Source organism: Gigantopelta aegis, chromosome 13 (genome assembly GCF_016097555.1).
Source record: "Gigantopelta aegis isolate Gae_Host chromosome 13, Gae_host_genome, whole genome shotgun sequence".
NCBI classification, from domain to species: domain Eukaryota; kingdom Metazoa; phylum Mollusca; class Gastropoda; order Neomphalida; family Peltospiridae; genus Gigantopelta; species Gigantopelta aegis.
Window position 1 is genome coordinate 2,069,603 of NC_054711.1, and position 16,514 is coordinate 2,086,116.

Here is a 16,514-nt window from a genome sequence, read left to right on the forward strand (position 1 = left end):
AAAAAATTGCCCAGGAAGGAAAGGGGATGGCTAGCCACCCTATTCACCCCCCTGGATCCGCCACTGCATTTTCCCACTGGTGTGTTGGACCTGCCACGGGAATATGAAACCAGAAACTACCCTGGATGCAACAAGACTTGGATGGACAAAACTGCTGTTGCAAAATTCTCTAATTTTAATGGCTATATCTTCCCACTGATCTGTTGGACCTACCACTGGGATACGAACCCAGAAACTACCAGGGTTAAGGACAATGGCTTAACGACTATATCAAACATCTATACACAGAGTACAGTATATTCCATAGGTTTACATCACTGATGGCACAAAGAGGCGAGACGTAGCCCAGTGGTAAAGCGCTTGCTTGATGCGCTGTCGGTTTGGGATCGATCCCTGTCAGTGGGCCCATTGGGCTATTTTTTGCTCCAGCCAGTGCACCATGACTGGTACATTAAAGGCTGTGGTATGTGCTATCTGTCTATGGGATGGTGCATATAACAGATCCCTTGTTACTAATTGAAAAGAGTAGCCCATGAAGTGGCTACAGCGGGTTTCCTCTCTCAATATCTGAGTGGTCCTTAACAATATGTTCTACACCATATAACCCTACAATAAAATGTGTTGACTGCGTCGTTAAATAAAACATTTCCTTTCTTGCTGATGGAACGAGGTCCTAAAGGTGAAGGTGAGGGATTTGAAGGTAAATGGAGGAGACAAAAGATCGGACAGAATTAAATAAGACACAGACATTGGCAGTAACAGTTAAAGAACACGTAAATGATGTCATGCGATGATAAAAAATGCACCATTCTAATGAATATTTAACCTAGAATTACCATTGTATCTGTAATTCTCAGAGTTGCTTAATGATTAACACCAAATGTCAATGAATATTCATTATTTAACCTAGAATTACCATTGTATCTGTAATTCTCAGAGTTGCTTAATGATTAACACCAAATGTCAATGAATATTCATTATTTAACCTAGAATTACCATTGTATCTGTAATTCTCAGAGTTGCCTAATGATTAACACCAAATGTCAATGAATATTCATTATTTAACCTAGAATTACCATTGTATCTGTAATTCTCAGAGTTGCTTAATGATTAACACCAAATGTCAATGAATATTCATTATTTAACCTAGAATTACCATTGTATCTGTAATTCTCAGAGTTGCTTAATGATTAACACCAAATGTCAATGAATATTCATTATTTAACCTAGAATTACCATTGTATCTGTAATTCTCAGAGTTGCTTAATGATTAACACCAAATGTCAATGAATATTCATTATTTAACCTAGAATTACCATTGTATCTGTAATTCTCAGAGTTGCTTAATGATTAACACCAAATGTCAATGAATATTCATACAAAAGTATGACTGATAGCAGTCTAGCAAAAAGTAATAATAATAATAATAACAACAAATAATATACTAAAATCACTATCAGTGCTCTACGAAGCAAGTTCAAATTTACTCTTCCCTGGCCAGTAAAGTATATTTTAGTCGCCAGCCACTTATATTTAGTATCCAGCTAATATATAAACCACGTGCTTTTAGTGCCATTTTACGGCACATTACTAATGTTGTAATTGTTATTAGGACCGCATTCGAACGAATTCGTGAAGGGGTAATTCTTAGTTGTTAAATAGTAATTACAATTGTTTGTGTCCAGTTCCACTAAAACAGTGAACGACTATTAACTATCATTAGCAAATTCCAATCCCAATAATTTTCTTAAACGAAATTAAGTGAATTAATATTTTAATAGCACTGCTAAGATATGCATTTAAATTGCAGTACTCATTAAAAGTTAAATAAAAGCATTGTGATGATATCTACCAGGTTTCAACGTGTTACTACTAGTTATCAATCGGCTACCTTACTTTTGGTTTAAATATTTATTTTCGTCAAATACTGCCTTGTATGAGTAAATACGGTTTTGTAAATAATTTGAGTCAAGTCATGAAACATGTTTTCATCCCCCACTGGTGGACATGACTTCCAACATGATTAAAACAATCTTCACGAGTGGAGGAGTCGTTATCGTGGAGGACCCGTTATAACAATAAGCACGAGACGACTGGAGCACAGCAAAACACATATACAAGTCGAACATTTAAAATAATTAACGTTTGAGTTTCAAACAGACAAGTAAAGATGCACAGTGACTCAACAATCTCATTTTAATACATAAATAAAATTGGGCTCTAAATGGGACAGGATAGACTTGGTCCAAAACTGAACTGCGACCAAATTATTTCCAGATGCTTGAAATCAAGTTAAGGGAGATAACATCATAACGAAGTAGTACCTCCCATAATGGGACATGCCCTAGTTTTAAAACACTAAGGCATATTTTTGACTATTAGAGCTGTTTTTGGTAACTGAAATCATACTTTACTTATATTTTATTGTTTAAATTATCCATTTCTGTACATTCAAAGTGTTCTTGGTCATCCTGGTGTTTTTAATACCACAAAATGCATTTATCATATTTTTAAAAACACACGTGCGTCTGAGAGATAAGAGTTATGGAGTCGAGTTTTAGTCTATTTTAGAGGGTATTTCACCATTTCAACGTCACAGACTCATGTTTCACTCAGTTGTATCTTTATTCAAATGTGTTACAGGTTTGTAGATTAACTAAACTTAGTGTTAATTTTCATGGGCTGAAACTAGGGTTTAACGTGTTTATGCTTGAATACTGGAAAGTTGTTGGTCATAGTCCGATGTAACTTGTCTCAAACTTTTATTTTTCAAACAAATTACCGATAGAAAACATGTTTTATAAATTGCTACTGGTCCACTGTGTTTTCCGATGTCCAGTTTTGTTTACAGATGGCGAATGTGATTTTATTTTTTAGACACCAGAGAATTTGTTTAGTCGTCATGGCAAGTATTTTACTCGCTTTGTAGAGCACTGACTATGAAAATGCCCTAATGAATATTCATTATTCGACCTACAGTTCCCTTACCAGTAATTCTCAGACTTGCTTAATGCATAATACAAAACAGCAACAGGAGCAGATACAGTGTGCACTAACATGGGATGATGAAATGCCCCCACCTCCCCCCCCCCCCCCCCGTCTTTATGTACTTTTGAATACTATGGGTACCAAGTTTAAATGTTACACCCCTCCATGTACTTTTGAATACTATGGGAGTTATGTTTAAACGTTACACCCCTCCATGTACTTTTGAATACTATGGGTACCAAGTTTAAATGTTACACCCCTCCATGTACTTTTGAATACTATGGGAGTTATGTTTAAACGTTACACCCCTCCATGTACTTTTGAATACTATGGGTGCCAAGTTTAAATGTTACACCCCTCCATGTACTTTTGAATACTATGGGTGCCAAGTTTAAATGTTACACCCCTCCATGTACTTTTGAATACTATGGGTACCAAGTTTAAATGTTACACCCCTCCATGTACTTTTGAATACTATGGGAGTTATGTTTAAATGTTACACCCCTTCATGTACTTTTGAATACTATGGGTGCCAAGTTTAAATGTTACACCCCTTCATGTACTTTTGAATACTATGGGTGCCAATTTTAAATGTTACACCCCTCCATGTACTTTTGAATACTATGGGTACCAAGTTTAAATGTTACACCCCTCCATGTACTTTTGAATACTATGGGTGCCAAGTTTAAATGTTACACCCCTCCATGTACTTTTGAATACTATGGGAGTTATGTTTAAATGTTACACCCCTTCATGTACTTTTGAATACTATGGGAGTTATGTTTAAATGTTACACCCCTCCATGTACTTTTGAATACTATGGGTGCCAAGTTTAAATGTTACACCCCTCCATGTACTTTTGAATACTATGGGAGTTATGTTTAAACAATGCACATTTTCCTTAAATACTGTAGGCACCCTTTCTGAAATATTGCACACCCTCCCTAGAAAAATCGGGCATTCAACATTGAAGCACTGATGAATATTCATGATAAAAGCAACATTGATAGCAGGTCATAGTAACAAAAGAAAAAAATATTCATAGACATCGGACGATTCCAGCCAATGTGGAGAGTCCACCTGCTATATATATATATATATATATATATATATATATATATATATATATATATATATATATATATATATATATATATATATATATATAATATATATATATATATATATATATATATATATATATATATATATATCACCTTCTGATGTCTATGTTATTCCACCAATAAAAAAGCACTGTTCTTATGAATATTCATTTCACAAAATAACCATACTAACAATTGTTCCAATATTCAGCTTTTTTAAATGTATTACACCAAATTTCATTGAAAACGTCACACAAAATCAGACCTTATTACAACAATGCATCATTAAAAAAAAGGTACAACGAAAAAAAACACTTTACTGTGACGAAGAAAACAAACAGATTTTTAATCTGATAAAATAGTGGTTCGCACAATTTATCGTAAAGTCACATAAAAACTTAATTTATTACAACAGAGTGCATCAAAAAAAAAGGTAGAAAATAAGATGTAGTAAAAAAAATCTACTTTGAAGAACAAAAACAGATTTTCAATCTGATCAAGTACACTATAATGGTTCATGCAATTTCTCATAAAGTCAAATTTATACTGACTACAATAGAATACACACACCCCCACACACCAAAACAAAAAGCAGAAGAAAAACAAGAGTTGGAAATTTTTTTTTTTTTACTTTTAACGAAAAACAGAAACAGATTTTCAAATTCATCTAGCGGTTCGCACAATTTCTCATAAAGTCACGTGTATAAACTGACTTTATTTCAACAGAATGCGTAAAAAAAACAGACGAGGAAAATAAAGGAGAAAAAAAATATCTCTAATTTAATAAACGACATGACATGAGATTTTCAATTCAATCAAATAGTTGTTTACACAATTTCTCGTAAAGTCTCATACATGCTTAAGCTGACATTTAAGAGAATGAGTCAGGAAAAAAAAACAGTAGGTGAAAAACACTTTTTATTTTATTTATATAAACTGACTTTATTACAACAGATTGCATTAAAAAAAAAGCATAAGTAAAAAAGATGGTGGGGGAGGCATTACTGTGCTTTAACAAAGGAAAGAAAGAAATGTTCAACCTCATCAAATAGTTGATAGTACAATTTCTCGTAAAGTCACAGACATGTATAAGATGACTTTATAATAACAGAATGCATCAGGAATAAAAACAACTGTCTGCAGAAATTGAAAAAAAAGAAGAAGACAGGTTTTGAAAAAAATCACTCTACTTTAACAAAGGAAAGAAAGATTTTCAATCTCGTCACGTAGTGGTTTGCACAAGTTCTCGTAAAGTCACATATAAACTGACTTTATTGCAACAAAATGCTTCTTCTTTTTTTTAAAAGAGGGAAAAAAAGCAGAAGGTGAAAAAAAATCACTCTACTTTGACGAAGGACAGAAAGAGATTTTGAATCTCATCCAGTAGAGGTTCGCACAATTTCTCGTAGCCGTGGTCGGTGAAATGGAGAAAGTCGTACATGTCACGCACGGAGATTGTCTCATCTTTAGCACTAATGAATATCGCTGGGTCCACGTGGACGTACGTCACGTTAGGCAGGTCGGTAAACAATTCACGCAGGCGGTTGTTGGTTTCTTTTATCTTTTCACGTAGCTTGTTGGGATTCTGGCCTCTTGGTGGTATGCCCTGGAAAAAAAAATATAATAAAAATAAATAAATTCATATTTATTATAATGCAAATGGATTCCATAAAAGATACAACTTTATTGTAATTTTGAAATATTAGACAGTAGATTTCTCAGTCAGAGAGAATGAGGTTGATTAAAATGATATAAAAAGAAATTTTAGTACATTTTATTAACATAATTGTACGTGAAAGCTTTTTTTCCCTTAAGAAAATCACTTCTTTATTATTATAATTAAGGATTGTCGGGGGTTTTTTTTACGTTCATTAGGGTATGAAAAAAAATATATCCACAAACTGTGTGAATGAGCAAAGCCATTATAACGTAGAAACTGTGTGAATGAGCAAAGCCATTATAACGTAGAAACTGTGTGAATGAGCAAAGCCACTATAACGTAGAAACTGTGTGAATGAGCAAAGCCACTATAACGTAGCAAAGCCCACTATAACGTAGAAACTGTGTGAATGAGCAAAGCCACTATAACGTAGAAACTGTGTGAATGAGCAAAGCCACTATAACGTAGAAACTGTGTGAATGAGCAAAGCCACTATAACGTAGAAACTGTGTGAATGAGCAAAGCCACTATAACGTACAAACTGTGTGAATGAGCAAAGCCACTATAACGTAGAAACTGTGTGAATGAGCAAAGCCATATATAACTGTGTGAATGAGCAAAGCCACTATAACGTAGAAACTGTGTGAATGAGCAAAGCCATTATAACGTAGAAACTGTGTGAATGAGCAAAGCCATTATAACGTAGAAACTGCTTAAAGGGACAGACCCTAGTTTCAACCCGTGAAAATTAACACTAAGTTTAGTTAATCTACAAACCTGTAAGACATTTGGATAAAGTCACAATTGAGTGAAACATGAATCTGTGATTTTGAAATGGTGAAATACCCTCTAAAAATAGACTAAAACTTGAATCCATAACTGTTACTTCTCAGACACATGTGCATTTTTAAAAATATAAGAAATGCATTTTGTGATATTAAAGACACCAGGATGACCCAAAACACTTCAAATGTACGGAAATGTATAATCTAAACAATAAAATGTAAGTAAAGTATGATTTCAGTCATCAAAAACGGCTCTAATAATAAAAAATATGCCTTAGTGTTTAAAAACTAGGGTATGTCCCTTTAAAGTGAAAAGAGATATTTTGTTGTTATTGTTACCATGACAATAAGCTGTGTCTGTGGTTGTTTTTCAATGATGACATCAGCTATTTTCTTAATCGCCATGGAAATCTGCTCGGCTGAATGCTCATAGTTGTTGGTCCCGACTTGCAACACAATAACCTTGAAACACAGTAAGAATCACAATTTAAAAATAATAAACTGAGGGGTTGAAAATGTACCCCGTTACATTGCCTGATCTAAAGATACCGAACACATTAATTTAATATAATAACAAAAACGCATAGCTTAATCAATTTCAAAAGATCAAAACTTTTTTTTATCATTTACCAAAACTAACGTAATGCAATTATTTTCGTCCTTATATCTAATTAAGGTTCAAGCATGCTGTCCTGGGCACACACCTCAGCTATCTGGGCTGTCTGTCCAAGACAGTGGGTTAGTTGTTAGTGAGAGAGAAGAGGGTGTAGCAGTGTTTCCCCCAGGAATTTTGTTCAGAGGGTTGGCAAAATAGTCTGACGTTAACTGAGCCCCCAAAGGGTACGAAAATGCTAGGGGAGTTCGGGGGCATCCCCAGTAATGTTTTTTTAAATTTCCAGTTGATTTAGATACCTTGTGGAATACATGAGGGTGTCATGTACACTTATAGAAGGAGATATTTTAAGATATATTTTAATAATAATGTTTATTATTATTAAATGTTTGCATAATGTCAAAACAATAATTTGAAAAAGAAGTATAAAAGTATTAGACTAAGCACAAACAGATAATACATATTACTGAATTACTGATTGTAATATGTATTTTCGGTTATCTATCTATTTATCTAAAAGTAAAACCCAGGACTTCTAGAATTAAAAAAAAATACACTAACCATGGGATTGGTGATTTTAAAAATTAATTATCCATGATTGAATATTCATTAGCCCTACTTCTGTATGTAGATCAGGGGTTCTAGAATTTAAAAAAAAATGACTTCCCATACTGACCAGTGGATAACAAATTTACTGGACATGATAAAAAAATTCACCTACTAACTTGTAATCACTCAGTGACTGATAAAACAAATAAAAGAAAGTAAATATATTGTTTAATATATGCAGGTACATTTTTAAATTTGTCTTAATTCATCATATAATGCACTTAAAAATAATTTCTTTCAAACCTTGCAAATTTAATTATAATTTAATTTAAAAAACAACAACAACAACACAAAAAAAACCCAGACCAAACAAAAAAAAACATTTGGAAGTTTGTAAAACAATATGGCTATATGCAACTTTAAAAAAAAAACCCTGATCTGACGAGACTCGTCACCGTTTATTTTGTTACACCTGCACTGTGTTAGAGTAACAACTGTTTGGGTACCAGTCACTTAGTAGACTGTAGTTAAAGGAAAATTGCACCAAAATGACTGCAACATTTTGTTAACTTGGACTTTAATAAAATTACATCTGTAAGTATATTCATTTCAGGGATGGGGCATAGATTACCATTGACCATATATTTATTAGTGAACTGTTGCATGTGAAAGGAAATCAAAAGTATTGACTTGTAGATCAGTTTTCCTTTTTACCTATGATCGATGTTGGTTGATTTTTTTTTTTAATTTTCATTTGATCATCATCATGATGGTTTATTTGTTTTCCCCTCACTGGCCACCGGGCTCTAACAATGTACATATTTGTGGAATACTCGTATATTTAATAATATCGGCGAATTAATCACAGAAGTGAACTCATCCCTTTTTTTAATGGTTACAATGTTTACGGTCCCGTTAAAGAAATTCACGGTGTCTGTGCAGCCCCTAGGGGAAACACTGGCACTGTGTAGTGGCCTTACACCTACCCACTGAAAGAAAGAAAGAAATATTTTATTTAACGACGCACTCAACACATTTTATTTACGGTTATATGGCGTCAGACATATGGTTAAGGACCACACAGATTTTGAGAGGAAACCCGCTGTCGCCACTACATGGGCTACTCTTCCGATTAGCAGCAAGGGATCTTTTATTTGCGCTTCCCACAGGCAGGATAGCACAAACCATGGCCTTTGTTGAACCAGTTATGGATCACTGGTCGGTGCAAGTGGTTTACACCTACCCATTGAGCCTTGCGTAGCACTCACTCAGGGTTTGGAGTCGGTGTCTGGATTAAAAATCCCATGCCTCGACTGGGATCCGAACCCAGTACCTACCAGTCTGTAGACCGATGGCCTACCACGACGCCACAGTGGCCAGTACCTACCCACTAAGCCATTAAGAACTCGCTCTGGGTTGGGGCTGGTACCGGGCTGCGAACCCTGTACCTATCAGCCTGTAGTCCGATGGCTCAACCATTGTGCCACCAAGGCCAGTTAATGCAATTAAATTCTAATACCAATATTAGAGTTATCCCCCTTACTTCAATTCATTCATCTAGGGAGTTTTCTATGATTATGATCTACATAAAACAGATGTCCAAGTTAGCTCCCTTTACACCTTGGATATTGCTATCATTATGGTCTATATGAAACATATCAGAGTTACCTCCTGTACTTCAATTTATTCATCTTGGATATTGCTATCATTATGGTCTATATGAAACATATCAGAGTTACCTCCTGTACTTCAATTTATTCATCTTGGGTTTTTCTATCATTATGATCGACACATTTAGAACAATTGTGATTAATATTTATTTAAAACTGACCATGACAAAGTTTTACTATTATGAGTGTATGAACCACAGATTTTCTTTATAAATGGTGTAGCACAGTTCGATGCCGATCCTATCATGGTTTTTGTACCCTAAAATCTTGAAAAATAAGGGAAATATGTTTTAAATTTTAAGATAAATGAAAGTAAGAGAACTGCTGTTTAAAATCTGTCAAATCACATGAAATGCAGCGTCCAATTTTAAAACATTTGAAACTCATAACCCTTGTTTTGGCTTCGTACACGATAAATATATCATATGTTACCGTAATTTCACTGGAAATCCATATTTCGTAAAAGGTACAATTTTTTAATCACAAGATTTTCTTTAAACGCATTCAGGTGCATCAGTAATGTTCATCTGACCAAAGGGGAGTGGGGGGGGGGGGGGGCTTACATTATGTTGAACATTTTCAAGCTCTCCGTTGTTCAATTTTTATAATTTCAAGTATAACAATTTCATCAATATAAAATACTAGGAAATAACAACATGATCTTTACCTTGGGCTGAACATTTCGAGCTCTCTGTTGTTCAATTTTTATAATTTCAAGTATAACAATTTCATCAATATAAAATACTAGGAAATAACAACATGATCTTTACCTTGGGCTGAATGTTTTCGAGCTCTCCATTGAGAACTCGCCACAGAACATGTTGAGTCTGGTCGCCCCCGATACTGAGATTCAAGCAGTGGAGAGGTTCAAACATCTTACCCCAGATCTGCAAAGGAAAGGAAGGTTAGCTTAGTAGCACCCCAGCACACTGTTTAATTCTGTACGTGTGTATGGTTCAAGTTTGCCTCCAAGTTTACAGATGCAATATGGTGCATGATCATTGTGTCTGGGACCCAAGACCTCAGCTCCGTGTATTAAAAAGTTTGTTTTGTTTAACGACACCACTAGAACACATTGATTTATTAATCATCGGCTATTGGATGTCAACATTTTGTACAGTTTAAGAGAGGAAACCTGAGCAAGCACTACATTTTCTCATATGCATCATCCCACAGAGAGGATAGCACATACCACAGCCTTTGATATACCAGTCGTGGTGCACTGGCTGGAACGAGAAATAGTCCAATAGGCCCACCGACAAGGATCGATCCCAAACAGACTGCGCATTCAGCAAGTGCTGTACCACTGGGCTACATCCCACCCAGGGCTAGTCCTGGGTTGCTATTTTTGTTCGCCAAAAAATTCGCCAATCTTCAATTTCATTCACCAATCTAAATATATATTCACCAGTAACATATTGGCATTTCAGTCAAAAGATTTTATTTTTAATCTCGTTCTTTATGATAATATAGTATATGCTAAAATGTACTTATTATTCAGTTTACGTCTTGTAATCTAATAATGAAATGTTGCTGATGTCTAGGGCCCTTTTGTTTTTATTACAATTTTGTTTAAATATGATGTGACATCAAATTTTTTTTAAATGACAAAAGGAGTTTATAAATGTCAAATTATGGAGACATTCAACAATTACATAATGTAATATCAAACTCTTATTTTTTGTAACCCTACCTCCATTATGTTTTGTAATTATGAGACTCACCCCTAAATAGTATTATTTATCAATTGTCTCCTAACCACTTCCTTCTTTTCCTGTCACTGACATTAACTTTACCAACATTATAAATGTATAAAGATTAGATTTTCTGTTCTTATTTTGGTCATCATTATCTTTTGTGCTTTATATATAAAAGATAAAACTCCAGTCCCACCAGAGACTGTGCTACCACTCCAGATATTGTTCCAATCCAATAAATAGATGTATTATTGTATATATAATAGAAAAATCATATTTTTAAGAAACATTTTTAGAATGTCCAGACTGGCTGTTTTATTTTATGAAGAATTGTTTTTTTTGTTTTTTATTATTATTATGTTTTTTTTTAAGTGCGCAACTCTTGATCATACCCTACCCCAAGACCTTGTTTTGTAATTACTCTCCTAACTTACCTGTAATAATACACGAGCGTAGGAAGGTGCCAAAAAGTGTGTGTGTGGGGGGGGGGGGGGGACACACTTTTATATTTACACACTTTTACACTATTATAAAGCAAAATATCTGAAAAGTGCCCCCTGTGTTTCCTACGCCAGTGCGTATGATTTATAAGTGAATACTGTTCATAATTATTATGGTGTCCAACTCAAAATTACAGCCAGTCAACCAAAATAAAGACAAAGGAAATGTCTATGTTATTGCTATCAAAACACTGGCAGGCGACAGTCTTTCATAAGTGGAAAAAAAAGCTCTTTCCTTTTCACGCCGGTTTCAAGTTTTTTTTATTTCTGTGCAAGGGGCGGAGGGATGTATCAAGTCGGCGCTAGTATTATATCAGTAGATGTAGCACAAATGAATTATAATTTTGTCATTTAATATGTTTGAAATATAATCTGTAAACATAGAAACTTTTAACTAATAATGATTGTATATAACTGAGAAACAATATGTAATAATAATGTATTCCTCATCAATGCATCCACTTCGTAGAAATGAACTCAACCATGTGACCCAGATTTACAATATTAACCGGTGCGACAAAACATGACTAATAAAAAGTAAAACTTGTTGTCGCCAGTAATGAAACATTTAATATAAAAAAATGCAACATGTCTTAAAAAGTATTTCATTTTATTTAATCGCGTTTTCTCGCTTCACGACAAGCAGCTGACAGTACACTACTGAATAGTAGACTGGCCACGTGGACATGCAAATAGCACTTATTCACACCGTGAGGTGGATCAACTGAAGAAAACTGGTTGAAAATGTTTGGTTCTAAAAAGCGAGTCGGGGAAAAAAAAAATATCCTTTGCCAATTTTTTCGCCAAACAGAAAATTCTTTCGCAATTTTCTTTTTTCTCTCCACAATTGGCAACTTTGGCGAACGACAGCGCGAGCCCTGATACTGCCCTTAAGGTCTGTTACATGCCTACTATTAACACTCTGCATGACTTCATTCTCGGTGCCTGACGCAATGTCACATAGATCTGTACTATATTCATCAGATGTGGTCAGACATACATTACTTGGTTTGAACATCAAAGTACATGTAAACAGGGCTTCTAGAATGGTTTATAAAATCCACTAGCCATGGGATCAGTGATTTTAAAATTTTACTAGCCACAATAAAATTCACTAGCCCTACTTTACTTTGAAGTTAATACAATGTTACTAAATTTAATAGTAATACTAATAATCAGATATGTCACCTAAAGAGGGAGATAGAGCTTAAAACACTAACATTGGGGTTGGGGTAAGGTCAGAATATTTATATTTACAAAATAACACTTAGCTGCAGCATTTGACTTTTTTTCACTAGCCATTGGGCATGGCAATAGTAGTTATTTACTAGCCCAACACTGAATATCACTAATCATGGGAGTGAAGCTACCATAATCTAGAATCCCTGCATGTAAATTACTGTAAGTGTAGCCAGTGATGAATCACGTACCATTCTGTGACTGAGGTGAAGAAGAAGAGAGTCGCCAATCAAAATCACCTCCGGTTCCTTTTCTCGAACTTCGCTCAGAAAATGCTCATGCTGAAATAACAATATTTAAAAAATAAACAAGAATTCAAGAAAATTAAATGTTTTTGATGCCTCAGTACCTGTACCTGTGATGAACATCCATAGGTGCAACTATACACCAAGTTTCAGCTCACTGTGATGAACATCCATAGGTGCAACTATACACCAAGTTTCATTGACCTAGGGCATATAAGTTTGTCGGCAACTGATATAAATTTTAATGTTAAATTTTCAACGCAAAAGTTAATAGACATTGCTGCCGCAGTCGGAAAAATACATGTATCAAACAATGTTACTGAATGTACCAAAAAATATTGAATGCCTGACATCATGCCCTTCCCCCTGCCTGTTCACCCCCACATTTCTTTGTCCCATACCAGTTTGACCCCAAAAGGTATGTCACTTCACCCCCATTGTAGTACCAGTTCACCCCAACACAAAATCCACCATTAAGAAAAACCCCACCAAAAATGAAACAGACACCGTTTGATTTTTGGACAGCCATATTCAATATTGTAATATCTATATCTCGCATTTTTATTTTGTAACGGCGAGACAAAAATTGCTGAACGTCTGTCTGCCGAATATGATTCTGTAAAGCTTGCAAAATGTGGTATTTCCCTTCAAATATAATTTATAACATTTTTAATCATCATTAAATGATTAATTTAATGGTGCCCTTTTTGTAAACCTTGTCTTTTTGCATTACCACCCCATTTATTTTACTTTTTAGGCTGTGCACGGCCAGACATTCAACACTGACACCGGGAAACGACCTTCAACAATTTAACACCATGCACATTAATTTGATTAAAACATCGTCACTTTCAGTTCGAGACATCAACACTGTCGCCGCACATTTTACAAAATTAACTCCAAAGAAAAGATTTCTGCATCAAATCGACCTCGTTTTACCTGGCTCATCCACCGTCCGTCGCCATGGACATCTTCCATGGGTTTGGGATCGGCAGCGGGGTTCATGTTGTTCGGTTTCTGCACAATTATCAATTAATAATTCACAAATCTACTGCAATAGAAATCCAACTAGTGACACCATTTTCCCGGAAGTGATGCTCGCAAAGGTCAGAGGTCGAAAGGTTATAGACACAGCCACCGTGTAAAATAGTTTCTATTGACATTTGGCTATGTAAACGGCACAATATGGTGTTTATCGGCACTAGTGCTGATATAAAATTTAAAATATATTACTATCGTCCACGAATGAATCCGAACAATTTGTAATACCTATATATCAGCCTAATTTACATTATCTAATTTAGATAACAAGGGACTGTCGTTGACCTTAATGTAACATGGGCGGATCCAGGACATATTTTTAGGGGGGGACCAAAAAAGAAGGGCACATTGACTCGTCAAAAGGGCACCTTACTACAAGTTTTGATATTTACAATTAATATGAATTCCTACAGTTCTACGTCATAATATACTAGCAGTAATGAAGTAAATTGGCGTCACTCGCGTTAGAACCTCAATGGGGCCCCATTGAGACTCAATAACACAGACACATATCTGCAAGCTTGCGCATGTACACAAAAATCTTGATTTCATTTATCTACAATATAATTATTGTTTACTTAAAAAAAAAAAAATTCTACAAACAAAAAGGGCACTTGGACATTTTGAGGGCACTTGAACAATTTTTTGGGGGGACGCGTCCCCCTGGTCCCCCCCCCCCCCCCCCTTGGATCCGCCCATGTGTAAAACCAGTGATCTGAGAAGACCCAACAAAAAATCAAGTCCATATATAATAATATTATTTATTAATAATAATTTATAATTAATAATAAGTTATAATTAATAATAATTTATAGTATTATTAATTAATAATAATTTATAAACACGTTATGTTATATAATTATGCATAACAGAGACATATAGTTAAAGTTTGTTTTCTTTAACCAGTTATGGATCACTGGTCGGTGCAAGTGGTTTTCACCTACCCATTGAGCCTCATTCAGGGTTTGGAGTCGGTATCTGGATTAAAAATCCCATGCCTCGACTGGGATCCGAACCCAGTACCTACCAGCCTGTAGACCGATGGCATAACCACGACGCCACCGAGGCCGGTTTTACTTGCAGCATGTAGGAAATTGCATTTCAGGACATCTAGTTTTCAAAATATTACGGGGGAGCATACCCCGTACCCTTTAGAAACTTTGCTTAGCGTCCTCGGTCTCAGTCACCCCTCCCCCCATGTCAATTTGCTTCCGCCGTGCCTGTTAACGACATCACTAGAGCACATTAATTTGTCAGTCATCGGCTAAATTGGGTGTCAAACATTCGGTAATTCTGACATAGTCTTAGAAAGGAAACCCGCTACATTTTTCCATTAGTAGCATGGGATTTTTTATATGCACCATCCGACAGATACAACACGGCCTTTGGTATACCAGTTGTGGTGCACTGGCTGGAGCGAGAAATAGCCCAATGGGTCCACATATGGAGATCAATCCCAGACAGACTGCGCATCAAGCGAGCGCCTTACCACGTCCCACCCTGAGAGTTACGTAGCCTACCACGACAAAACCGTAACACGTGGTCAGGGCCGTGTCTCCGCACAATGAATCAACATCCAGTGCGTCGTGTATAAGAGGACAGCCACTCCCGAAGAGAATCTTTACTGGAGATTTCATCCCTCTTGCACTTCAGAAAGAGGACTGTCACTCACAGACAAGTTTGCCCATTAGTATAGATCGAGTCACCTCTAGCCCTCCCCTTCAGTGGCGTAGCGTGGGTTGCCAGCGCACGGGGCAAGGCGTCCAGGGCAAGGCAAGTATTGCGCCCCCTAACCAGTGGACCGTTAACACTCTCCCGAGTCCCTTTCACCAGTCCAGAATTTTGAACCCGGGGCAACGGCCCCAGTGGCCCCACCCACGTTACGCCACTGCTCCCCGTATTGATATGTTGTAGGGGAGAGCTAGAGGTGACTGTGTGTAATACTTCGGCAATCGTCGACGACCATATGGTAGCCAGCTACTGTGTCTGAAATGATGCCACTATGTACAACAAATCAATAAGGGAAGGCTTGAGGTAATTCCAGCTAGATACAGTTGTGTACAGCTGTGATGGCATGCACTCATGATGAATCACTGTCATAACAGTGATGAAGAGTGGGTTTCAAAAGTGTGTGGCTCTACAGATTTACTGAACACGTTTATCATTGGCAAAATAACCTTTTTGTTGTTTGTAGGTCTGCTTATTTTCGTGCGTATGTCCAATTAAGGTTCAAGCACCTCAGCAATCTGGGCTGTCTTTTCAGGACAGTGTTAGTGGTTAGTTTTTAACAGGTTACCCCTAAATTCACTCAGGGTGAGAGCCGGTACCGGGATGCGAACTCAGTACCTACCAGCCTTAAACCCGATGGTTTAACATCTACACCGCCGTGGTACAATTTTAATTAATACCGCACAAATATAGTAT

General features: G+C 36.0%; 1 protein-coding gene across 2 annotated transcripts; it reads right to left on the reverse strand.

The window, feature by feature from the left end:
• Positions 1-4,192: 4,192 nt before the first annotated feature.
• LOC121387484 (platelet-activating factor acetylhydrolase IB subunit alpha1-like) lies at positions 4,193-16,484 on the reverse strand. 2 transcript variants are annotated; one of them, XM_041518619.1, is made up of 5 exons: positions 16,441-16,484; positions 12,996-13,085; positions 10,139-10,255; positions 6,876-6,998; positions 4,193-5,697 (listed from the first exon to the last, which is right to left on the reverse strand). In XM_041518619.1, exons 2-5 carry the CDS (start codon positions 12,996-12,998, stop codon positions 5,428-5,430), a joined length of 513 nt encoding a protein of 170 aa, XP_041374553.1. In that variant the 5' UTR covers positions 12,999-13,085; positions 16,441-16,484; the 3' UTR covers positions 4,193-5,427. The 2 variants fall into 2 exon arrangements, with proteins under 2 accessions (XP_041374553.1, XP_041374552.1); XM_041518618.1 differs by lacking the exon at positions 16,441-16,484 and adding an exon at positions 13,989-14,126.
• Positions 16,485-16,514: the final 30 nt, after the last annotated feature.